General features: G+C 53.1%; 1 protein-coding gene across 6 annotated transcripts in view; it reads left to right on the top strand.

The window, feature by feature from the left end:
• FBXO21 (F-box protein 21) overlaps positions 1 to 24,080 on the top strand; it is a 36,287-nt gene extending 12,207 nt beyond the window's left edge. The window contains exons 6-13 of one of the 6 annotated variants that reach the window (XM_037156172.2): positions 303 to 449; positions 730 to 866; positions 2,224 to 2,360; positions 6,043 to 6,222; positions 7,345 to 7,477; positions 13,242 to 13,432; positions 14,917 to 15,074; positions 20,052 to 24,080. In XM_037156172.2, coding sequence (XP_037012067.2) covers positions 303 to 449; positions 730 to 866; positions 2,224 to 2,360; positions 6,043 to 6,222; positions 7,345 to 7,477; positions 13,242 to 13,432; positions 14,917 to 15,074; positions 20,052 to 20,239 — 1,271 coding nt within the window. In that variant the 3' untranslated portion in view covers positions 20,240 to 24,080. Of the gene's footprint in view, positions 1 to 302; positions 450 to 729; positions 867 to 2,223; positions 2,361 to 6,042; positions 6,223 to 7,341; positions 7,478 to 13,220; positions 13,433 to 14,913; positions 15,075 to 20,051 lie in introns of all 6 variants that reach the window. The other 5 variants (XM_037156170.2, XM_037156169.2, XM_037156171.2 and 2 more) reach the window with 5 other exon arrangements.
• Positions 24,081 to 25,358: the final 1,278 nt, after the last annotated feature.

Here is a 25,358-nt window from a genome sequence, read left to right as displayed (position 1 = left end):
TCATGGCACTTATTTCTCTTCATAACGGAATATGAAACGTGCCGTTCATCACCCAGTTTTTCCAGTCCGCGACCCCTGTGAGGAGCCTGGTCTATCTCAGGGAAAGGCGTAGTGACGGGGAAGCTCCTTTGTTCTGAGAGCGCTTCTCGCTCCTTCTCAGTGCCCTAGCGGCCGGCCCTGACACCAAGACCCAGAGCTTGTCTGGTGGGGTGTTTCAAGGGGCTCCGGCCCCGGGCACCTGGGGCGAGTAAAGACGAAGAAGGGTGACCACAGGTTTGTTCGCGGTTCCTGTGTGTGTTCAGGCGCCGTGTTCATCGACCAGTACTGCAACCCCCTGGCTGAGATCACCCTCAAGGACACCCAGGCCCAGTTCGACAGCATCGTGGAGCTCGTGCGCAAAGCCCTCCGAGGCCTCAACAGCCGCCACCCCAGCCTGACCTTCAGGGCAGGTACGGATCTGCTTCGGCCCCGCTCTGTGTGCACGGGACACCTGGCGTAGTTGGTCACTTGGACATTCTGCATGTGTCCCCATTGTGTCACAAAGATGTTCATGACACAGCCACATGTTTGCCTGGGTTACGTAAAAGACTGCACACGGGGGATGGGTGACACCCAGCCCCCAACGGGATGTCGTCAGGGCGTGGCCGGCGTCTGTGTGGTGCGGTTATTGGGGACACTAGTCCCAGTGTTGGTGTGCGTGTGTCTTCAGAGTAGGTCTCTGTGTTTCAGGGCGGTCCTCCATGGTGAGAGAGCTCGACCTCCAGGGCCAGGTGCTGGAGGCCATGAACTATGTCCTCTACGACCAACTGAAGTTCAAGGGGAACCGAATGGACTACTACAATGCCCTGAACTTATACATGCACCAGGTAAATGTGGGTCTATTAATGGGTCGCAGTTCAGCTTATCCCTTGATCCATTTGCTGTTTCTGAGGGCAGGTACTATATCTCTTCCATCGCTCTGTGCTCATAAAATGCTCATAAAACTCATCTTCGCTTCTCCTGCGAGGATGTCACTGCTGAGTTTCTGTTTCATCACGAAGTGTCCTCTGTCTGAAAACCTGTGGAGTGACTTCCGACGAGAAGGGGGAGTTTCTGTGACCCGGCTCAGTCGGTCGAGTCCTAGGAACACTGGGCTGCAAAGCGAGTCCAGTCTCTGCGCTGGCCTGCGGGGAGGCCGGGGGACCTCTGCGGGAAGCTCCGTCACTGGTGTTTATTTTTATTTGCGTCCTTCTTGGCTCCTTTTTCACATCAGTCGTTTGCTGCCTATTGCCACTTGTATTTTCTTTTTCCACGTCTTACACACTTTCCTGGATGCGGCCTTGCACTCCGTCTGGAAGAAGGAGGCCGTGAGTCTTGGCCTGCGGAGGGCCAGACGGGACTGTCTCGGCCTCAGGCCCTGCGCCCCGTCCTCGCTGCTCTGTTCTGCCGTCGTAGCTGGGGACCGGGCACCGACACACACAATGGTGGCCGTGGCTGCTGCCTGTGGGACTGTATGTGTGGACGTGGACACTCGAATTCCATGTCATTTCATGGGTCATGAAGTCGTTTTTTTAAAATTGAAAAATGCTAAAACTCTCCTTACACAGGTGTTGGAGAACAGGTGATGGGCCAGACTTGGCCCAGGGACTGTGGTTTGCAGACCCCTGGTCTCAATAAATGAACGTGTGCTCCAGCTGTTGTGGCTCCACCAGATCGTCGTCCTGTAAACCAAAGGGTTGCTGGTTCAATGCCTGGTCAGGGCCCATGCCCGGGTTGCATGTTCGTTCCCCAGTCCAGGTGCATATAGGAGGCAGCAGATCCCTCTCTAAAAATCAGTGAACTTGTCTTTGAATGAGAATTTCAAAGAGAAGTTAAAAGGAATTTAATAAGGAAATAAGTGAGCCCTGGCTGGTGTAGCTCAGTGGATTGAGCACAGGCCTGTGAACCAAAGGATTACGGTTCGATTCCCAGTCAGGGCACATGCCTGGGTTGCAGGCCAGTTCCCAGCAGGGAATACATGAGAGGCAATCGTTTGATATTTTTCCCCCTCTCTCCTTCTCTTCCAAAAAAATAAATGAGTAAAATCTTAAAAAAAAAAATAGAGAAGTTAAAGTATTCCTCCACTTCAACCTCAGAACGTAGCCTCATGCCTGGTATACAGTAGGTGCCTAACACAAACGTGTGTCAAAGGGATGAGACCACATGGGTCACTTGTAGTAAGCTAACACGCGTTTTCTCCCACAGGTTCTGACCCGCAGAACCGGGATCCCCATCAGCATGTCCCTGGTGTACATGACCATTGCCCGGCAGCTGGGGGTCCCTCTGGAACCTGTCAACTTCCCAAGTCACTTCTTGCTGAGATGGTGCCAAAGCACAGACAGGTGAGCCGCCCGCTACCCACTGTGATGGGCCCTGAGAACCCAGTCCTGCCGCGTGGCCGGGAGAGGCAACTGGGCAGAGGTCAGGAGAGGGCCAGGGTGCTGATGGGCTGGTTCCGCTTCCTGACCGTGTCCACATCAATCATCTGCTGTGCTCGAGGGGCGCGCTTCCGGTCTTTTCCCTTGTGGCCGCATGTGAATACACAATTATCTCAAAGTGCGAAGTTTCATTTTAAACAGGGCTAGGGGTTCCAGGGCTTATGTCAGTCTCAAAGTCTTTTTTCCCAAGCAGAGCAGATCAAAGAGTTCTCGAAGGAGCTCTCACTTTCCAGTGTTCTGTGAAGCCTCCCCTCCCTGCCCTGCACAGGAGAGGGCGGAGCCCAGGTCAGCCAGGCGCGGAGCCCAGCAGACCCTCGTGTTCCCATCCCGGCCTCTCAGGCGAGGTCGGTGCCTGGAGGGCAGCGCGTGGGCCGGCCCAGTGAGCGTCCATCCTCTTTTGGTCCCAGCCTTCTGCTGGGCGTGGCGCTGCTTTTCACGGGTGGCCTGACTCTTCTGCAAGAAGCAGTTCACAGTCGGGTAGACTGTCTTCTCATTGAATGTGTCCCGTAGAGGGAGAAGCAGCAAAGTTACCTGGTTACATCCTGTTCTTGGCAGCTACTTCTGATGACCAGCTGTGATGGCTTTAATAGGAAGTACCTGAGGTTTGAAGGTGGGCCGGGTTCCGACCTTGGCTTCCTCTGAGCCTAGGTTTCTTCTTCTGTACGATGGGACTAAAATTTTTCGTACAGTGGCTTGGAGGATTTAATGAGATGACCCAGTGCTTTTCACACTGAGTAGACACTAGTTTCCGACTCATACAGAGAAAGTAAGTATAACCAGTCTCTGTATTTCTACCTCCTACTTTAAGAAATGAAACATAGTCCTGACTGGTGTAGCTCAGTGGATTGAGTGTGGGCTGCGAACCAGAGGGTGGCTGGTTTGATTCTCAGTCAGGTCTCATGCCTGGGTTGTGGGCCAGGTCCCCAGTAGGGGGTGCGTGAGAGGCAACCAACCACACGTTGACATTTCTCTCCTTGTCTTTCTCCCTTCCCCTCTCTAAAATAAATAAATAAAATCTTTAGGAAAAAAAAAAGAAGTAAAACACATATATAGTTGAAGCTTCCTGGGTATTCTTTCTTATCCCTTCGTCCCTCCTCTCCAGAGGTAACCACCAGGTAGTTTGAAATTACCTGTAATTTTCATGCAAATTTTTACATATGTATTTTTCCTTAAATAATATGTATAGGCTTCTCTTTTTTCTAAATATAATCTGTTCCTTAAAAATGTATTTGGAGGTTTCTTTTTTGGACAGCAGGCACCCATTTTTCATTATTTTAAATGGGAAAAATGATTTTTCCATCCTATTTCCACTCCCTGAACAATCCAACCAATTTCTCCAGTTATCTCTACAATAGTCTTAAATGCCTATGTAATAGCCCACCGAGGACTGCTGCAAAGCATCTGAGACACCAGTTACCAGATGACTTACCACAGTAGCTTATTAGGTGGCAGCAGCGTTATTTGCCTCCTCAGGCTGCAGTGAGCAGTGCACATGAGCAGTGAAATCCTTCCTTAGCACCCTGGGTCCCTGGCCAAAACAAGCGTCAAGACCCATCAAGGACGGGACTGGCCTCCCCCCACCCCAAGTCTAGTCGGAGGGAGGGGCCGCGGCCCTGCCTCTAAGAGCGCCCTCCTTGCTCACCCGCACTTGCACCGGGGCCCTGCTGTTTATTCGCCGCACCTTCATCCTCGGTCTCAGTGACCGGCGGCCAGGTTCTTCCCGTTGCCACGGCTGTTCTTAGTGCCTTTGGCTCCACTGTGGATTCAGAGTGGGTTCGTCGGGTGTTTCGGGCCCCCAAGGGGACGTTGGTGGGGGACTCCGGTGCTCACTCGGACGGGTTTGTCCATCCGCACGAGGGATGTTGCCTCGTTGCCAGAGTTTCACTCCCAGTCTGTCTGTCTGGGGACGTGTCTCCCCCACACTCAAGTCATCTTTAAGGTCCTTGCAGAGGTTTTTCATTTTCCTCATCGAGCCCTTTGACTTCCTGTTAGAATTATTCCTGGTACCTTAACATTTTGCTGCTATTGTCAGTGGGTGGGGTGGGGGGAAGTGGTGGCGGGAAAATAGAGACAGCTGTCCTTGAACAACGATGAAAAGAAAATTTTTGTTGCTATTATAAGTGGTTTTCAAAATTACATTTTCTAGATAGTGACATTGTACAGGGATATGGATGCTGCTTGGGTACCAGGCTGGTGGGCAGCGCCCTTTCTGAGTAACTGGTGGCTATAGTGACATTGTACAGGGATATGGGTGCTGCTTGGGTACAGGGCTGGTGGGCAGCGCCCTTTCTGAGTAACTGGTGGGGGCTAACAACTCGTCAGCTCTTGGCTTCTCCAGTCGTAGTGTCTGACTGGTGACTGACCGGTGACGGGCCGTTTGTTCTTTTCTTTCTCCCCTGACGTGTTTTGTTTCTTTTGCGTACCGTATTCAGCTGGCTGGCCCTCTGAAATTGAGGCGAATAGAAACAATCAGTGATAGCCTGCCCCTTCGCCTTGAATATGACTCCAAATGGAATCCTTTTAAAATTCCACCTCAGGCCACGATTGTTTGGGGACAGTAACTGTCACCGGGATTTATCAAAGCTGTCCTCCAAATTCCTGTTTTGCTAAGAGTGTTATTAACTAGGCTGTAGATCTTTTCCCTAAAATCTTTGTATCTACTGATAGGATCACGTAAGGTTTTTTTGTTTCTCTTTTTTCAGTCTGTGCTTGAAGTAGACCTTTTAGTGTTCAGCTCTTTTCATTCTTAGGGTGCATCTAACTTAATCACATGGGGTCTTTTAAATGCATCGCTGCATTGGGTTTGATCAGATTTTTCCCCATAAATTTGTGCGTGTGTGTGGTTCTCCGAGACTCGTAAAACAAGTTGGAGTGTTCCCGGTTTCTGGGGCATTAACGGGTGTCTTACTGAGGAGAGCTGTTACTGTGACTCAAGGAGGAAGTCTGAAGCCATTGCTCCAGGAAAAAGCACAACTCTTCCGGAGACGGAGACCCACCCGAAAGTCTCGGGAGCCCTCACAGAGCACACTTGGCAGTGCCCGCCACCGCCGTCTGCTTGGTGCTGGCCACCACCACCTACGAGAGCACAGTTCATGGAGAGCAGCCCCACAGGACGGGCAGTGGGCTGGAGTCCAGGGACACAGCTCTCTGTACCCAAGCAGGGGCCCAGCCTGAGTCTGTGGGAGGGCTCAGCAGGTGTGTGACCACCTGTGTGTCTGCAGAACTGGGGGCAGCAGCCTCCTGGCGCGAGGGGCCTGGGGTCCACAGACGTCAGCTACTGCCAGTCTGTGTGCAGCCTCCGCTGCACCCCCGATGGGTGTTCCTGGCAGCAAGCTCCAGGGTGAATCTCCCCGAAAACCTGTGTTAGATGGTATACTTCTACCCTCTTCATCTTAAATATCGGTGCTTAAAGGGACCGATGTTCAGCTTTGAGCAAGGCCTTGTTTTTTTGGGTTTTTTTTAATGGAAATGCTACCATTTTAGCGTTTGGTCTCTGATGTGAGCTGTTTATTTATCAGGAGGGTTAAATACTGACTTGCTCAGCTGGGATCTGAGACTGGGCTAACGGCATGCGTTCCTTGTCTAGGGCCAACCTGGACATCTTTGACTACATCTACATCGACGCTTTCGGGAAGGGCAGGCAGCTGACGGTGAAGGAATGTGAATACCTGATTGGCCAGCACGTGACCCCGGCCCTGTACGGGGTGGTCAACGTGAAGAAGGTGCTGCAGCGAATGGTGGGAAACCTTCTGAGCCTGGGCAAGCGGTAAGATTTCCTAGCTTTCCCGTACTTGGGCGGAGCGCACACCCCGGAAGGCCTGCCCTGCCCTGCCCTGCCCTGGCCTGCAGAGGCGTCTCCAGTGGGCCTCCCTGGGGTGCACCAGGGCAGCGGGGAAGGTGCGGCGCTGATGGGCGATCTGCAGCTGTCACCTCCTGTGGGAGAAACTGGTTCCCATGACAGAATGCTGTCCACATTTAAGACGGGCTCAGTGAGTTTCCTCTGAGGCTGTGCAGGGGCTCAGGCAGGCTCTCTGTGAATACCGACAGCGTCCCTGTGTCACGAGAGTATCTCAGGCTGGCACAGGTTCTTTTTAGGGGCAGGGTGTTCTCATGTCCAAGTGCTTTGTCACCTTTTAGTTTGTGCCTTTCTGTCACTCACATAAGAAAGCAGAAATGTGACACTGTCTTGCTTTTGAGTCAAAGGAAATTTGGCTTACAGAGTGAAAAGGAAGTTGTAGATTATGGCAGTGGTTTTCTGCCTAGTGGCAGGATTTTTTTCTTAGTAGACTTTATTTTTAGAGCAGTTTTAGGTTTACAGCAAAACTGAGCAGAAAGTACGGAGATTTCCCATAGGCCTCCAACCTCCAGGCGCTCACAGCCTCTCGCAGGGGAGCATCCTGCCCCGAAATGGCCCATTTGTCACGAGTGGTGAACCTGTGTTAATACATCTCAATCACCCCACGTCCTGAGACCCATTCATACACTCAGGTTCACGCATGGTGGTGTGCAGTCCACACATCCTACAGGTTTTAATAAATGTTTGGAGACGTGCGTGTACATCATAGTGTCACACAGAGCAGCTTCTGCCCTGCGAGTCCTGTGCTCCGCCTGTTCAGAATTTAGTTTTAATCATGAACAGGGTTACTGATGTGACCGTGTAATGAAAACACTTACGATTTTAGTTGAGTGCCCATCACTGCAGTGGGAAACATCTCGTGTGTGTGTGTGTTTAGTGAGGATATTATAACTGTTGGCTGAGCAGAGGGGAGGTGCCAGTCAGAGTCAGAAAATGCAGGGAATTTGTGTGGATTGTTTCTGAAACCTGGGCCTTGCCCGAGAAGGGCTCACCCAGGAGCACACAAGATAAGGTGAAGTCTCCTTCCAGCAGGGAAGGTATTGACCAGTCGTACCAGCTCCTGCGAGACTCGCTGGACCTGTATCTGGCGATGTACCCGGACCAGGTACAGCTGCTGCTCCTCCAAGCCAGGCTCTACTTCCACCTGGGAATCTGGCCAGAGAAGGTAATTATTCGCCTTTGATGCTTTGCACTTACCGTAGAGAGGGAATGCGTAGCTTGAAAGGCGGCTCCTACAGGTTTACTTTTCCATTAACGTGGGGAAAACACAAATCTGTTCAAAGTCTCCCAGCCTTGACCAGTTGTTCAAAGATTTGTGTATCTCCTTTCACTCTGATTAAAACAAAAACAAAAACAAAAAAAAACCAAACTGGTTCTATTGCCAGGAGTTGCCCACCCTCTTTGTGGTCAGTGCCTTGGATGTCCAGAACCATGGGGCCTCTGGCCTGCCAGTCACCTCCTGGCGCCCCTAACGAGTGTTAGTATTTCCCCCCCGTCACCCTGACTTAGCAAGGGGAGGCAAAACTCACAGTGCTGAGCCTCCAGCTGTGCCGTTAGTAACTGCACTGACCATGCAGGAGCTCCCCCTTGGACGTCGGACCTAGGGAGGTGGGTCTTAGGCTTGTGGACGTCCAGCTGCCCTAGTCCAGGACCAGCTGTGCTCTGGGAAGCTGTAGGATTGGGCGCTGTTCCGCAAGGCTTTCTGTTTTGTCACGCCCTGTGGCCAGCCGCCAGCAGTCTCAGCAGTCTCAGACTGCAGAGGGGCAGAAGCGCTCCCCAGCAGCTGTGGGTGTGGCCAGGTTCAAGGCCTATGTTGGGTCCCAGAGCTGTAGCAGCTACACGCCCACTCGCACCATGGCCTTGCTGTTCCAGGGGAAACGTTGTAGTGCTCCGTTTTGTGTGTTTAGAACAGTCTGGTGAGAGGACCAAATTCTGAGTGGAGCCAGCCTTTTTTGACCAAGTAAAGCATCTAAAAGACTTTGCATTTTTGAGATTTCAGTTGTGTTGGTTACAACTTAAAAGACCTAAACTAATTTGGAGAAAGGACTCATCAGCAGGAGAATCGCTAGACTCCTCCCTTGAGGAAGGGTGTCATCTGTGGCCCAGGGAGCAAAGAGCACGTGCTGCGACCGGAGAGTTGGGGGGTGACTGGTGACCCTGCCGGCGTCACCACCTGCTCCCAGAGCCTAAGTGAATGCCGTCTTCCAGGCTTTGGTAGCTTATTTTATTTTGTCTCGTATTTATTTTTGACACTAGTATATGCATAATTCCTATCACTGTTTAGGTAAGGAATGGCACGGTATTTATAAAATGCAGATATCCTTTTAAAGCAAGATTCTGGATAAGTAGGTTCCGTACCTCAGTTACCCATCAGCTGTAGAAGGGCCGGGGGGCCTCCTCTTCCGGGGGAGGTCTTCGGGAGCCCTGCCTCTACCCCAGCAACTCACTTAGCGCTCGCCTGCTGCTTCCCAGGGGTCACCTCGGCATCCCCGGGGTGAACAAGGTTGCCTTCCTGTGCGACAGATGCCACTGTATGAAATGAGCTCCAGATATGTCGTTACCCAGGACACTGGTCCTCACGGTGACCGTCATTTGCCGCTGGCATGGGTGCTTCCCCCAGCCAGAGGTCCAGAGGGAAAGGCGGTTCATCCCCAGTGAATTGGGGGCCCCCTTGAAAACCCGAACTCCAGCCGGGGAGCCAACACTGAGACAGTGGAGGAAAACCGTGGGGCTCCCCAGAGGAAGGGTCGGGGTGCTAGGCAGTTAGAAAACGCTCCTCTGCAGAGAGGGTATGAGGTGGCTATGGAACCATTTCAGAGGGCAGCAGAGCCGGCCACTGCAGCGAGCCGGGCCAGAGTGCGCAGGGCACGAAGGCGGAGAGTGCAGTGTGTGCAGACAAGGTGGGCTTCACAGGGGTCCTTACATGGGTGCGTGCGCATGTGTGCGTAGGTGTTGTTATGTGGAAAACATTTTTCAGGACATGAGATCAGCTTGTGGAGGGCTTGGGATCCGCTCGGCCTTATTAGGTAAAAGGGAAACATTCCTAAACTAGGAAGACCAGAAGGGTGACTTGTTTTGGACTTGTTTTCAGTGGAATTCAGCTGGGAAGAGCGACATGCAGGTCCTCCTGGTCACTGTGTTGCAGTCATCGAGGGTGGTCGTGGCTGCAAGGGAAAGGGAGAGCATGGGGCAGCCAGATTTTAAAGCCAAGAACGCTGATGGAACATGTCCTTCCAGCCTGTGGGGTGCATGCTGTTTCAGTGACAAGGATGTCCCCCAGTTTCCCAAGGCAGGCCTGCTACGCTCTGTCCCCAAGTCCCCTGCATTTTCGGGGAGTGCTTGACTTTCCTGTGCTCCATGGTCTCTCCAGCTCCCTGATCCTGCTCTTTACTGTCAGCACTGAACACACCCAGATCCCTTTCTTCGGGGAAAACAGAAAGCCCTGCTGGCACCTCCCCAGGGCCCCTCCTTATCTCTGTCCTCCCCTGCAGGGCCAGAACATGCTCGCGGCCTCCCCGGCCTCCTGCCTCCCACACACTCCCCAGAAGGTGGGGGGGTTTCTGTTCCCACCCCTCCTCCTCCGGAAGGAACTGTGCTTGCCAGGGAAGCCAGTGACCCTTTTTTGCTAAATCTTTCTTTTTGTTGCCAAATCCAACAGATACTTGTTTTCCTTATCTTCAGTGATCGCTGGGGGCCGCCCCCCCACCCTGAAGTACACTCTGTTCCTTCTACTCCAGTTCCTGGTTCTCAGGCCCTTGCTAGTTTCTAGACTTCTTTTCACTCTGCACCTTCCCCCTGGGTCATCTCATCCGTTCTTCTTGCTTCGGCCCCATCTGTAGGCTGACAGCTTCAGGCCTTTGATCTCCCGCCTGGACCCTGGGCTCCGGACCAGCGTGCCCAGATGGTCCCCTCTTCATCTGTGCTGGGCTCTGTCTCCTAGAGGACTGCACTGGCCTCCTGCGTGGTCTCGTTCCTCTACTCTTAGACCCTTGACCCCGTTTTACACGCTGCAGCCAGTGTGGCCTTAATGTCAGCTGTTCCCCTTCACTGCTCAGGGTGCTCTGGGTGGCCCCCGCTGCCACGAAGATCCGGCTCCTCCTCCTGGGTATGGTCTGCTGGGGTCTTGGTGGCCTGGCCGTCCCCGCCAGTGCTCTCATTTCTCATGATGGCCCCTTGCGTACTCTGCTACCATGGCCATGTCCTCTGTTCATCCCTGTTCTTTGCATCAGTCCTTGGAACGCACTGTGCCCCTGCCTGGGACCTTTTTCAGCCTCTCAACTCCAGTCGCCAGCTCACTTCTGCCTCTGAAACCCCTTCCCGAGCCCTTTGCATGGGGCCGGCCCCACTGCCCTCCCACAGAGCTGCCGTGAACGTGCTGCAGCTGCTCCGCGAGGGGCTGCCTGCTGCTTCCTGCAGCCGTCCCCCCTGCTCTCCGCTCGGTTCCCGCCACGCAGCAGTGCTCAGGAGTTTTTATTGGAGCGAGTAAGGAACGCCTGGTCTTCGTTAGCTGTAAGGAAGGAGAGGGTTCAGAGAGGGTGTCCCGATTTCCCAACAAGGGTTTGGCCACGGGAAAGGTGGGCATTGGAAGAGCAGACCTGTTTCGGGCTGGGGCGGGTGTTCAGGTGGGGGTGTTTGGGTGCGATGGGCCCGGAGCCATGTGCCGCTGTCCTAGAGCGTGTAGGGCTGCAGCAGCGGGGTCTGGTGTCGGAAGCCGTGAAAGTGAAAGAGCCCACAGACAGTGGGCTTCGGAGGGCGGGGCCCAGGGCTTCAGAGAGACCCTGCGGAACCTGCAATGGGGGGCCCAGCAAACTGTGGCCTGGTGGCCCGAAGCAGCCTGGTTTATGAATATGAATTTGTTTGCACACAGCCACGCCCATTTGCCCACTTGCCTCTGGCTGCCTTCCAGCCACAGCAGCCGGAGAGAGTCATGGAGTCAGAAACCAAAGGGCCCTCAAAGCCTAAAGTGTTTACTCTCTGGGCCTCTACAAAAAGCTCTTGCCAGCCGTGAATGGTAGGCCCCCCCTTTCAGGACCTCTGCCCCACGAGTTGTAGGCTCAGGAACCCGGGTGCCGACACTGGTCTGGACACGGCACGGTGCCCAGCTGTCCTCACTGGCCTTCGGGGACATACGAGGCCCAGACCACCGGATTGTCCCTGTTTCTGCCCTCCCTTCAGCCTGCCACCCACACGGCAAGGGAGGGAGGAGGGGTTGCCTCTGAGCCTCCTCTCCCCCTCTGACGCTCCGAGTAGGAGAATTCCTTTGTGTGCCGAGAACTCCAAGTTAGGCCTGTTCCCTGCTCTGGTGGGAGGGGCCGCTGGGAGAGGAGGGCAGCTGCGTCTAGGAGGCCGCACAAGTCTCGGCAGCAGTAACTGGTGGGAGCTGCAGAGGGGGACGCGAGGGACGCGTTGCGCAAGCCCAGTGAATAGAGGCTTTACTGTTAAATCCTGTGCTGTTTGCTACAGAAGGTAAAGGTTGTTAGTGTCTCCCAAGTTGAAAGTTCTCTCGGCGGGGGGGCGGAGGGGGGCGGGGAGTGGGATTGGCTCTCAGCCGACTGGTTGAAGTGGGTGTGAGGTACAGCAGGTCATACCGTTCTGCCCATTTTTATGTGTTTGACATTTTCAATAATCATCAATTAAAATACCCCTACTCTTGCTTTGGAGTGGTGGTGGTGGGTGGGGGTTCAGAGTTGGCCCAGGTCTCCCCTCACTGCAGGTCCTCGTAGCCCGTGGCCTCGGGTGCCTGCGTGGCCTGCCTTCACCAAGGCCGGCTTCTCTTCTCGCGATGACCACCGCGCACTCTCGGGTCGGGAGGATGAGCTGACTCTGTAAAGTGGCGGGTTTGGTTCAGTGACCAGGGAGAAATAGGTGCTCAGTAAATACTGAGACCCGCTGATCTCAGTCTGGAAGGCAAGGTTGGGTGTTAGAATAGTAGTGTTTTACATTGCACAAGACGGTAATTTTCACAACACTTTGACAGGTTCATAATGTATCAGGAAACGGAGCCTTTATTAATCGTCACTTGAAAAGCGGGTAAACAAGTTCAGAGGTGAAAACCACCAGTTGGACGGGTCTGGAGCTAGGATTTGGGGTTGCTGCGTCTTTGGACTCAGCAGTAGGGGAAGCACCTGCTCACACGGGAGGAACATGCTGGGACCCTCTGCGGGAGGCCGTAACTGTGTGTGTTTGTGTGTGCACTCACCTCATCGGAATCTGTGTTCTCCCTGGAGGCCCCGGGTACTGTAGAAAGAACGCAGCCTCGGGTTCTGCTTCTACCAGCTAGTCATTTGGATCCCGTGTGGGTGTGGTCTTTCCTTGCCCACTTGTATTTGAAGTGCCATTGTGAGTAAAGTAATGGAAATGACGGGGGGGGGGGGGTCCAAACCCTGTTGCCCACACCTCCGTCCTTCAAGTGTAACATCAGAAACGAATGGGGTCAGCATCCTTTCGGGGACTTCCCTGTGGCACTGAGGCAGCTCCGTCCAGCATCCTCCTGATCAAAGCAGCTGAGCATGTATTTTTCCAACCAGTTCCTGAGCGCAGGCAGGTAAAAGTCGTTTTCTCTCTGTGCATAAACAGATTGAAGCCCACACTAACCAAGAGTGTAAGACCCTTTTTGAGTTCCCCCAGCGCAGATTGCCTGCGAGGGGCGGACTCTCTGTACCCATGCCGATGCCAGCCCACCGTGTTGCTAATGCTCCCTCACCGTCACGCAGGTCGGGTGTGGGCGTCCGGGGCTGGTGCCCAGTATTAGAAGTGAGCAGACTGACTAGGGGGGTTCCCATGTGCCTCAGGGACCTAGGCCGAGTCCTCAGGGTCTCGCCTTGCTGCCCCTTGTCAGGCTAGCTTAGGTAGGGCTGTACCCAATGCAGCAAAAAGGAAAAGGCCTTACTAAAAATATTATCACCTAGTCTTTCTGTCTTGTCTTGAAGGTGCTTGACATCCTGCAGCACATTCAGAGCCTGGACCCCGGGCAGCACGGGGCGGTGGGCTACTTGGTGCAGCACACCCTGGAGCACATCGAGCGCAAGAAGGAGGAGGTGGGCGTGGAGGTGAAGCTCCGCTCCCATGAGAAGCACAGGGATGTCTGCTACTCCATTGGGCTCATTATGAAGCACAAGAGGTGAGTGCCCCGCGGCGCCCGCCCACACACGGCTGCAGAGGATGCTGAGGGCTGGGGAGCGGCGGCCGTGACGTGCTGGAAGGGGACCTGGCCACACACAGCAACTGCCTCGGCGCCGCTCAGGAAGGCCGCACACTGAGCCATGTCTTCAGCCTTTCTGGGCTTTGCGGAGGGACTTGCTCTCCTGGCTGCGGGGGGCGGGGGTCCTCTGGTGCTTCAGTGACCTTCAGGTGTCCGACGGGAAGGCGGAAGCGGCCACACATGGAACTGTCCTCTCCTGTCTCCCCATCTTCATCGTTCTTCATCTCTTCTTTTTGTCTTGCTCTCCCTGAATTTAAGTTGTGGGTCGCAGGGTACACTTGTGGCCCAGAATTAAACTGTGTCCAAAGGATGGCTGCATTTATGTCCCACCAGCCGGTGGGAGCCGAGAGTCCCTCCTCCCGCCAAGCGTGTGCCGTGGCCAGGCCTCCGGAAACGTGCTCGTGCGGGAAATGGCGAGTGGCGTTGCACCGCGGCTTTGGTCCGCACTCCCCGATGACTGCACAGGCTGAGGTTCTTTTCACAGGTCTGCGGGCCACTCGAGTTTCCTTTTATTAAGTGTCTAACAAGTGGTTTGTCCTATTTATAGTCATTCTTTTTCTGTATACATACTCTCTGTGTGCACATAAGTTCCAAGTTCCAGGTTTGGGTTCGTGTTTTCATTCGTTTGTTGCATTCTCTTTTTTATTTATTACGGACATTCCAAGCGTCTCAGGGTAAGAGCTGAGGACACTGAACCAGGTGACGTCCCCCCGTCAGCCTCAGTGGCCATCATGATAGGGTCCATCTTCATTGTCCCCTCCCCACCTGCCCTTGCCTTCCTCCTCCCTGGAAGAGAGTCCCCGATGTCATTTCTCCTGTAGCTGTTTCACAGTGTGTCTGTCAAAGGTAAGGGCCCTCTCTTTCGTTAAAAGTCCATTTCCCGTGCCGCTGCCATGTCTACGAAAAAAGAGTGATCCCTTACCAGATAGATAGCTGGGTAGACAGCTGGTCTCTCTGAACCAGGGTCCTTGAATGCCGTCCGCTGGCCAGCGTCTTCCTTTATGGGTCGTACGTTAGCACCTGGAGCAGTCACTGGCCGCCCCGATTCGTGGAGATAGCGCGGGAGTTCTGCGCTTTATGTCTCCACCTCTGACGCACTGAGAGCCGGTGCCGTGGGTCGTCGTCAGGCCTGGGTCCAGACACCGCTCCCGTTTTGATAGCCCATTGTTGTCCCGTCACTCGCTGTCAGAAAGTGGGGCTTTTTCCCCAACCGAAGTGCTGGGTTGATAGGAAGGCGGGGTTATAGAGAGGGGCGGCAGCATCCTGAAAAAGGACTCAACATGGAGTAAAAGCAGGTAGATTTGTAGGAAGAGGAGCTTAAGGAAAGCCAAGCCACTGTCTGTACACTCCACGGTGGCCAGGGCCCCAGGGACCTGATTGGCCGTTGCTCTCGCGTTAAGCAGGTATGGCTACAACTGCGTGATCTACGGTTGGGACCCCACCTGCATGATGGGACACGAGTGGATTCGCAACATGAACGTCCACAGCCTGCCTCACGGCCATCACCAGCCTTTCTACAATGTTCTGGTGGAGGACGGTTCTTGCAGATACGCAGCCCAGGGTAAGTGGCCGGTTCTCGTCGGTACATTTGGCGAAGCCTGGGCATGTTTTACGCGTGCGCTTCAGCTCTTTGAGACTGGGCCTCATCGTCAGTTCACCATAGCTGTCCTCGTGAGGGCCACTATTCAGCCCATAAACACAGGTGGTATGCTGTGGCGTGGCCGTGCCACGGGTTAGATAGTCAGGGTCCCCAAAGTCTCCCCGCCCACCTTCACCACCATAGCCAGGTGGTGTGGTGCTGCTGGTGATCTCTGTTTTGATTGGGCATTGCCTTTGCCAATCAAATCCCTAGTACCTGCTTCCCAGGTACTGCCATTGGCTCCCTCCAGGTGAGGAGGGTGTGCTTGACCTGGAGGCACTGACTAGACATGCTGGGGGAGCTGCCCTGGCGCCCTCTGGCCCCCTGAGACTGGCCGCCTTCCCCGGGAACCGCAGTCCATGGCGTGGGCTCTCCCAGCCCAGCAGCCCAGACGTCTCCCTTTTCTTTCTTCCTCCACTTAATAGGGCGGATGTATTGTGCGCTTATTTTAGTAATAAAATGCAGATGCTGAGACCGCGCTGCTCTCTGCAACAGGCAGAGTTGTAAGGTCCGCTCACTCTTTTGGAAAACATGCACCTTCTCCGTCGCCATCCCTGTGTACTCCGTGAGGAAGCCGAAGCGCACAGAGTCGTTTCAGCTCCAACTCAGAGTGTGAATTTGAGCCCGGCAGCCCGGCGAAGCCTCGTCCACGGCCGTCATGCCTTGTGCCTGTCTGGAAACGCGTGCAACCGAGTCAGAGCTACATTCTGGTAGAGGCATGCATGTGAATATCAGACGTGTAAATGTCTTGAGTCTCACATCCATTGTTAATTCACCAGGAACTGAGACGGTCACGTGCACCGAGAGCAGTTCTGTCTGTTGAGACTGCAGGTCGCACCAGCCTCCGTCAGTGTGATGAGGAGGTTCTAAGGGGGGCTGTCAGTGCCGTGTGTCAGACCAAGGCACTGACAGCGGCTTTATTTAACTTTTCAAGCTGTGATGAGAAGTCATAGTAACAGTTTCTAAAAATGAACATGTATTGAAAGTTATTCAGTGACCTGTGGGCCTTTGCGCCCCTGCTAACCGTGCAGTAAGCATTTCACAGTCACGGAGCCCATCCGGGGGCAAAGGGACCTGTCCCATGACCACGCTGCGGGCCAGCATCTGGCTTCAACTCCTGCACGCATTGCCCTGTTACCTAGGGCAGCTCTCAGGACTTTCGGTATTTGAGATTTGAGTTTCTAGAAACATGTACGTTAACTTTAAAACAGGCTGTTTAGAGGAGGCGAACTGATATTTGACTTTATGTGTCCTGAATTTTTCATTGTCTCAAGAAATCATTTCTGATTGCAGTTTAAGTAAACCGTGTCGAGTTTGGAGTCATAATGCAGTGACTTCCTAGGAAAGTCGGGCACCTGGCTGTCAGTTTCACACCCCTAACTCTGGGGTTAGACTAAGTGGTTGTGGGTAGATTGCCTTTTAAAAGTTTCAATTCCGAGGCTTTGAGGCTTTTAGAAAAGTCTTAACTTCCCAGTCACACCCTACGGCAGCCGTCCACGTCCCCTTTTTTCAGCCGGAGATCCCTGTCAGCCCCTGGGCAGGGTTTCCTGACACCCACCCGTCAGCTGGGTGTCGGCTGTGGGGCCGCAGAGATGGCGGGGAGCTCCATCAGAGGCTCCCTCAGAAGGCCTGGCCTGATATACGGGACCCCTCAGGGATCTGTCACTTCGTGGGGCTACCTGGTCATTCCTTTCCCTCTGTGGCCTTGTTACCTGTTGACACACAAGCCAGCCACCCTCACTTGTGTGTGAGAGCCTTGCTTCCATGCCTGGCTCTTCTTGGGTCCCATGCCCACCTCTCTGAAGCCCCCAGCACCTGTGGTCAGGTCTGCCCAGGGGCTCGATGTTCCCGACTGAGTGTGTGGAGTCAGTGCTCGTCCCGCCCTGGTGGGCTCCTGCTGGTCTCGGTGGCATGTCTGCGCTTGGTTTGAATGACGACCAGCCAGGGCTCACACGCATGTGCCCTGGTTCTGTCTCAAGTCTCTCAGGAAAAGCAGAAACAGAAACAGTTTCTCATTCTTTTTTTTCTCTGTTTTTCTTTTTCACAAGACTTGGGCTTTGGAAGAGGCCAGGCCAGTCACCCCGTAAACTGTCGAGCTTTCTGGCCGAGTCGCACTGTGTGCTTACCTGTGTTGTCTGTAAGCCGGAAGCTCGGTGCGAGGCTTGAGTAGATCGGTTGATGCTTTTGGCCGAAATATTTATTCTCAGATGCCGTGCGTGTCCCGTCGTCTCTCGTCGGGAGACCTGTGCTGCTCCATGTCCCACTGTTAGGGAGGCGGATTCAGGTCACTTGGCCGAGATAGTGACTCACTGTAAGGGCCCGTCTTCCCTTTGCAGTTAATGAGAAACCCATGGAGCCATCCTGCGACATCCCGTGTCTCTCATCCTCCCCAGCAGCCTGTGTCCTTGTGTTTGTGTTCGCACCTGTCGGTCTCCTCACCTGGGTTATCGTGTGCGGATCGCAGCCTGCCGACGCCCCTGCTGTGGCCCCTCTGCTGCTCTGACCCGGGGCCTTCCTCCCCCCGCCCCCCCCAGCACTGCCTCCTCCCTCTTCCTCGCCACCCGCCCTTCCCTCCACTCTAGCTCTCCTTCCCCTCTCCTCCCATGGATTCCTAAATTTTTATTTAGTCAACATGCTACAATCATTTTGAGCTATTTTTTTGTCCAAATTAACCCATATTAGCCAGTGGGAGACCTTGAGAGGCTAAATTTTAAAAACACCTGTTTAATTTTTTTTTTTTTTTTTTACATTTTCGGGTCTGCTTATTTACATTCAGTTATTTTGTTTTACAACTTTTTCTTGACCCAAATTTTCAGACTTTGGCTCCATGGCCCTAGTAACCTGGGCAGTAATGAATGCTCCTCCAGTTATCAGTTCTCCATAGAGTCTGAGTAGATCATGAACCTCATGCACGCACGACGTCTTCGAACCATCTTACTCTGCTCAATCAAAGGGTTTTCCAGACCGCATGCTAGCGGTCACCCTAAATCCCAGGGAGGGATATGCTGCATTGGCCTGTGTGGCATTTCCCCACTAGGGGGCAGGCTGCCCGTCCAGCTCCCCTCCCCAACCTCGATACTGTGGCCTCTTGGTACTACAGCGAAGCAGTGTTTCGGGTGCCATTGGCTGCCCATGTTGGAAGGTCAGGAATCCAACTGTGAGGCGAACGTCTGGTTTTCACACGTGTTTTATGCATGAAGCCCCTCGTAGAATGGCTGGTATATGTGCACCCTCACCCAGCGTTCATTTTGGCTCTGTCACTGGTCTTGCAGCTCCAAACGCAGGCCCACACCACAACCCTGCACACGCATGCTCAGCCACGGCAGTCTGCGCGTGCTAGCTCGTGTGTGAGGTCCCTGCCTTGGGCGGGAGCGTAAGATTTGAACTGTTTGAGAGGGTGGTTTGGCGCTTTTAAATTGTGCAAATCTCAAGCGCCTTTCTCCTTGGCCCCTCCACTAGAGACATGCTTGCCCTCGGGGCCGAAGGTCCCTTGCTGTCACAAAACAGTTTCATTCCTGAGGACTGGTGTGTTGGGGTCTGCCCAGACTTCAGCATACTGAGCTTGAGTTAAGTAATAAACCAGTTGCCGGTGAACACTTGTATGTCTTAGGTGAATAAACAAAACCAAAACAATACCTGGTTTTCTCCAAGTCCAGTGACGTGCAGATCACGTCTGTGTTCGTACAAGGACCAGAGAGACCCACTCACACTGAGAGGGCTTTCCTCCCCCGGGGGAGGGACCAGGACAGCACCACTGCCCCCGGAGAACTCCGGGTAGTGTCTGCATGGTTTTCCAGGAGTATATTCGTGTATTTGGGGGCAGCTTGCAAATTTAAAGTAAAACAAGCAGACACATTTCTCTGAAAAATTCAAAGGAATCAAAAGGACTCCTCAAGGTTTTTCCAGGACGTGTAAGTAGTCCCTGATTAATGTTTTGCTGTTACATTTTGTAACACTTAGCTTTCTCATTCCTCGTCTAGTAAATGTTTCAGAAACCCTGTTTAGCAGAATGGGATTTATTTTCCCCTCGTAATACATAGTTGCCAACCTCACTACCTTGTTTTCTGCTCTAAAAAGTTTTTTTTATTTAAATTAATACCAGTACCGGTTTCCTGTTTGGCTAGGGGCCCAGGTGGGTAGGCACACTGTGCGTACTGAGGTCAGCACGCGTCCCTCTGTAGGAGCCGGGAGCCCTCCGCCCTGCACTTGGTTTCTCCACCTTCTGTCTCCGCTTCTCATGCCTCTTGTTTTGGGCTCATGGTTAGAGTTCTGAGCAGCCACTGCCCACTGCGCTGTCCTCACAGATTTGTGACTGTAGTCTGGCTTCAACCTTCCTGCCCTCCTCCCAGCTCTCAGACACTAAGTATTAGCCAGCACTGAGCTGCTCCTGAATATACACAGAGGAAAGGAAAGAGGGGGAAGAGAAAAGGGGCTCATCTGACCTTCTCAGAACAGGGCTCTCCGCACTTTGCTGGGGCGGAGAATGTGGTCCATGGCGGGGGGCTCACCTTAGTAGGCAAGAAGGATGCAGGTACGAGGCTGGTCATCAGATACTGTGGGGCCTTCAGAAGCTGAACCGCTGGCAAAAACCAGCTGGTTGGGATGCCCTTGTCTGGAGGTCTGTGTTAGATCAAGTTGAGTCTCCGCTGCGCCAGCCCCCCGCTCTGAGGACAGGAAGGTGCTTCTCTTTGGTCCGGAGCTGCTGGGGGCCCTGGCCACCATCTCTCCGCCGCGATTCCTGCTCACCACCTTTTTCCTATTAGCTCTTCCACGTTCCGAAAACATGTCATTCTTTATTTTCCACCTTAAAAATGTTCCTAACCGTTGTTAGGAAGTTCTCTGGATAAAAGATGCTGCAGAAAAGTCCATTTTAATGAGAATGTGCCTCTTTACCAACAGAAAACTTGGAATATAATGTGGAGCCTCAAGAAATCTCGCACCCCGATGTCGGACGCTATTTCTCAGAGTTCACGGGCACTCACTACATCCCAAACGCAGAGCTGGAGCTCCGGTACCCGGAGGATCTGGAGTCTGTGTACGAGACGGTGCAGAATATTTACAGTGCCAAGAAGGAGAACGCAGAGTAAACCTAGTAGAGGACATTGTACCTTTGCTGCTGCTGCTGCTATCTTCCACAAGAACAGGATTCTAGAAGTCTCCACGGATCCCTCTGGATTCATCCCACCAGGAAAGCCACTTAGCCAGGGGTGCCGGGCCCCCCTCAGTTTAGGTAGCCTGTGCTCTCCCCCAGCTGTAAAGGCAATGTCGCTCTCCGCCTGCACTAGTGAGTCCGTTTGAAAGGCCCTGTGTTCAGTGGTATGGCTTGTACGCTTGTCCTGTGGTGACAGTGTGTGACATTCTGTCTTCATGAGGTCTCACAGTCGACACTCTTACAATAATCTCTTTTTTGACTCACTTTTCATTCTGTCGCACATTCATCTCAGAACACTTTCCTTGCTGGGCAGATAGGGTTATTGTAAGTTTGCAGTAGTTTCTCTTCTGATTACTCTGGAGAAGGACTCTTTCTTTGTCTCGGTACCCTGAGTTCAGTCGCTTGTTCGGAGGTGAAGCTGAGTGATCTTGGAGATTAACAAACTAGTGGTAATCAGAATCATTTGCTTTTATTTTTTCTCTGTGAAACAGATTTAAGCATTTATCTTTTTCTGTATTTGAATTAGGAGAGTAACCGTTTTTCCTCTTGGATTTATGCCTCTATCTTTCTGAATCATTAGTTTTCCATTTTATTACATGAAATTCTTTGAGAAAATGTATAATGGCCTTGGTGATGGGTTTTTTCCCTGTTCATCTACTATGCCTCCCTTTAAAATAAGTACTTTAAAAATTTTTTTTAACTATTCAGTATCATAAGTAGATCTTAAACTGGTGATGGGTTCTCTTTACAGTAGGAAGTACAATCTGATGTTAAATTTTAGAAATTTTCCTGCGCAGTCTCTAAAGACCCAAAAATGAGATTTCGCTTGTGTAAGCAGAAAAAAAGATAATGAACTTTAAAAATGAAAAAAAGAAAAAAAAAAAAAGAAAGAGGAGGCTTCACGCCCCCACGACTCACCGCCAAACTTTTTTGAATGTGTTAGTGTAGAAATACATGAACCATCTTTCAGTTTAAGAGTCTTTGATCTGTGGGCAAGGAAACAAGTGTAACCTGCGCTCTCCGGTCACCATGGCTATGAAGCCATCAGCACGCAGCCTGTTCTCCGGCCCCTCGGGGCCGCCCCACTTCCTACTCAGACCACAGCGGCTTCTTTTCCGTAGTCTTAGTAACAGCGTGGACAGTTCCAAGCCAGGACTCCAGCCAGATGACCTCATGGGTCTAGAGTCAGGGCCTCGGAACTCCCTCCCTCAGGTGGAAAGAACCCAGTTGATTTACTGGATGGGGCCTTAGGGGACAGGGATCCAGTCACCCGTCACTGCCAGTGTTCGTTTGCATGCAGGACATCCTCACCCTGTTTGATGACTGCCTCCTATTGATTCTTTTTGAAACCCAAGGATGACAGAGGTTTGGAGGCTGCAAATAGACACTTGGTAGCAAGCGACAGCTGAGTTACGTGATTACTAGAAAGAGATGGAGTTTTGACCACCCAGCTCCCTCCACCTGAGTTCTCTGTCGTCCAGGGTCCGTGTCCCTCATCAAATCTAGACTCAGACAATTTGGACTTGCCTTTGGCATTGTGACCACTCACAGCACCCAGCCCACCTGAGGCTGGGGGTTTCACACTACTCTCACCGGAGGGTGGAAAGTGGGGAGTTCGGGGTGAATACTAGCGTTGCAACACTAAGAAACTGTGCACACGCTGAGAAGTGGGATCCTTGCGTCTCGGGTGGATTTTCTTTGTCCGCAGAGTAACATCAAAGCCAAGAAAGATGGTTTCACCTGTAAATATGTGTCTAGACTGTTTTTAAATGTTTTCTTGTGAATGCTTCATTTGGCTCCAGGAGGCCTCGGGCACCTGTGTCAGCTGGTATTTGGGCACTTTATATTTTTCTAATAACGTGTTTTGGAACCTGTACTCTAATAAATCATAAGTTTCTTTTTAAAATTTTTCCAAAGTTTTCTCCACTTTAAAAATCCCTGTTATAAAAGTAGAACTTTCACAATGTTAAAATATTAAATATTTGGATATAATAACTTCTTTTCTCTTCCAATGAATGAATGCCAAGATTTTCTTTGGTACAATGTTAGCAAGTGGGACTTGGACTTACCTAGAGAGGCCGCGTAAACGGCCCAGTTTCCTTGCAGAACAGAAAGACCCACCGCGACAAGCAGCAGAATGTCTCTCACTTCTCTTCTAATCAAAATATGCAAAAGTTGGCCCTGCTGAAATTTTCCTCAATGTTGGTGAGCGCACAGGGTATCTTTAGTCTGTGATTTTCCTGCCAAACGCGAATTTTAGAAGCTCGCTAGTAATCTTGAGAGTTCATCTGCTTGTAGTGCAAAGACTTCAGCTTTTCAGTTACGTCGAAGTCTGTGTTTGTGAGACAAGAACGTCGGGGGCTCCGAGGGAAGCCCCAGCAGGAGGTCAACGTCGACCCGGCATCCGCGCGCCCTGCAGCCCGCCCAGAGTGTCCGGCGCAGTCCCATTCTTCCTGCCGTTGCCGCGCGTGGGCTGCGCAGTCTCCAGTCGCCTGCGCTGCAGTGTTTCTCGGAGCCTGTAACGTGCTGTTGGGCGGCGTGACTGTTAGAGAGCCTGCAGTGTGTCCCATCTTCGACCCTGGAGCGTCCCTCCCGTGCACACGCCGCGTCCCGGGGCCCGGTGCGTGCCGGCCACCGCTGGGGAGCACTGTCTCAGTGAGACGCCGGCCCCCCAGCCACGCCTGACTCGAGTCCATCTGAGCGTCAGCCCAGTTGGGCCAAGCGTCTCATTGGAAACTGTTACCTGTTACCCATCAGTCAGACTTTGAAAGGCCGCCTTCATGTTGTCTGTCTGCCTGAACCCTGTTGTAGATCTCGACTATAAGTGCATTGACACCGCAGAACTGTTTGATTGCGAGAACCTGCGCGGAACGCTGTTGCTAAATCAGTTTAACATTTTCCCATATCTACTTACTGTCTCGTTCTAATTTTACAATGTCAGATGTCTCGGTCTTCCCTAATGTATCGCGTCGAGTCGCGCGTCCCTGGTTTCGGCTGTCTTCTGCTACCATCAAGGAAGTCCCTTTGCTATGAAGGGAAATGCTTTTCTCTCACTCCTTATTCCAGATATGTGAACTTGAACCACCAGCAACTTTTTAATTCGAGAGTATCTTGTGACCGTGAAAATCAAGATGTTTGTCTTTTGTTTCCGGGAGGGGAGGAGAGACTGTCCACCCGGAGGAAGTGAGGCAGTCAGCTCTGTGGCAGTGCATTTTTGGAGACGTTAGTAGCTGTATTGCATGTATTACTTTGTACTGCTTGCTTGCTTTGAGCCAGGCGCTGGCCACACGTGGACGGCCCTCCCCGCAGCGCTACAAGGCAGGGCCAGGTAGTGAACATTGGGACTGCACACTGTCTGCCACAGACTCTTCTCTGTTTTTAAAACCCTACAAAACAACCAATCTGAGCCCGGGGGCTGTACAGAAGCGGGCCGGAGGTGGGACGCAGCCCGCCAGCCGTCGTCTGCTGACCCCGGCCGGGGGCGGGGCCTGCCTGGCATCCCACTGCCCCGATGGGGAATGCGCGCTCTGCCCGTGCGTAGGGGGACCTGGCGTTCGACAGCCACACTACCGACTACCTCGCAATGTTTTTACCTTTCGCCTTGCAGCAACTTTAACTTCTGACCTTTCACTTCTGAAAATTTAGAATCAAGAGAAAAGGACATTCCTATGGTGATTAAAGTGTGCAATTATAGCATAAATGTATTATGGCCATTTAGCAATGACTGTATTAGGGTAATGCTAGTTCTGTAATAAATAGATCCCTGAAAAATGCAATGGCTTGAACACATGAGAACTTTTTTGCTGAAGTAACACTGGGTAGGGGGGTGGGTGGGTGCATTGGCCCTGAGGCCATCGTTTAAGATTCTAGGTGGGGGTGGCGGGTGGGGAGGAACACCCTGGGGCCATCTCTGACCAACCTGGAGGGGATCGAGCCTGGGGGCGCGTGTCTGGGGGCCGAGTGTCTGAGGGGCTTCTGTGAGACGAGGCCGCAGTGGCACTTAGCACTTCCACTCGCATTCCCGGCGGGGCAGCTGGGGAGGAACAAGGAGTTCGTGGCTGGCAGCTGCTGCCCCTGCCTCCTGCACAGTGTGCTCTTCCCAGGGCGGACATGCCCCGATTCCTGGCAGGGTCGGGGCGGGGGAGGCGGGCAGGCAGCCTGTGTAACTCGGGCTGGCTCTGGCTACAAACGTTGCCCCGTCACTGGCTTCTGCCACAGCGTGGTGTCCAGGCAGTGGGGGGTACTCCTCACAAGTCGAGCGGTCGTGAATCCCCAGTCTGCAACAGGTGGCCTGGGAGGGAAAGCGGGGAGGCTGGGCAGTGGCCCGTGTGCCCAGGAGGAGACGCGGTTTGGGCCTCCACCACCTTGCCTGCCTCCACTGTGTCCGTACCCACATACCCAGACCCCTGGGCTCTGCACTGATGAGGTGCTGCTGCTGGGTGGGGGTCGTGAAGCCCTGGGACGCATCTTCCCCAGTGACGTCGCAGGTGAGTGTCGGGGTGCCCCTCCCTGGCGGCCGTGTAACTCAGCCACATCCAGCCTGGTGCAGGTTTGGGGGGCCAGTCTGGGACTTCACGCAACAAGCCCGAGGTCCCCTGGCAGTGATGCCCCTGGAAACTCAGCAGGCTGCTAACCCCTCTGTACGTTATCAGTCAGCCCCCAAATTCTTTTCCAGAACTTTGAAGTCTACGGGATTTCCTTCTCGGTCCTACGCCTCTCTGTTCCCCCTGCCTTCCTGGTGGGTACTTGAACCTGACACAAGGCAGAGCTGAGTGAGTTTTTGCCCCCATCCCTTACTGTGGGTACACCCACGTGTTGCCTTTTTCAACATCAGAAGCTGGGGCTTCTGGCTTCATTTCAGTTCATTTTTGCCTCGTCGGCAGCAACGTTCCGTCCCTTTTCCACTGTGTCCCAAGACCAGCTACAGTACAGGGCTTTCACCTTGCAGATGCGACAGTGTTACCAGGTACGGCCCACAGACACGGCTCTCCATCCCCCTGGCCTGCCACGGGCATCACCCTGCTTCCCGGCGGTTCGGCGGACCCTCCGTGGAG

This window comes from Artibeus jamaicensis, unplaced genomic scaffold (assembly GCF_021234435.1).
Source record: "Artibeus jamaicensis isolate MK-2021 breed Jamaican fruit bat unplaced genomic scaffold, CSHL_Jam_final contig_525, whole genome shotgun sequence".
NCBI classification, from domain to species: domain Eukaryota; kingdom Metazoa; phylum Chordata; class Mammalia; order Chiroptera; family Phyllostomidae; genus Artibeus; species Artibeus jamaicensis.
Note: the sequence above shows the minus strand (reverse complement) of the source record. Positions and strands in the feature narration are given on the sequence as shown.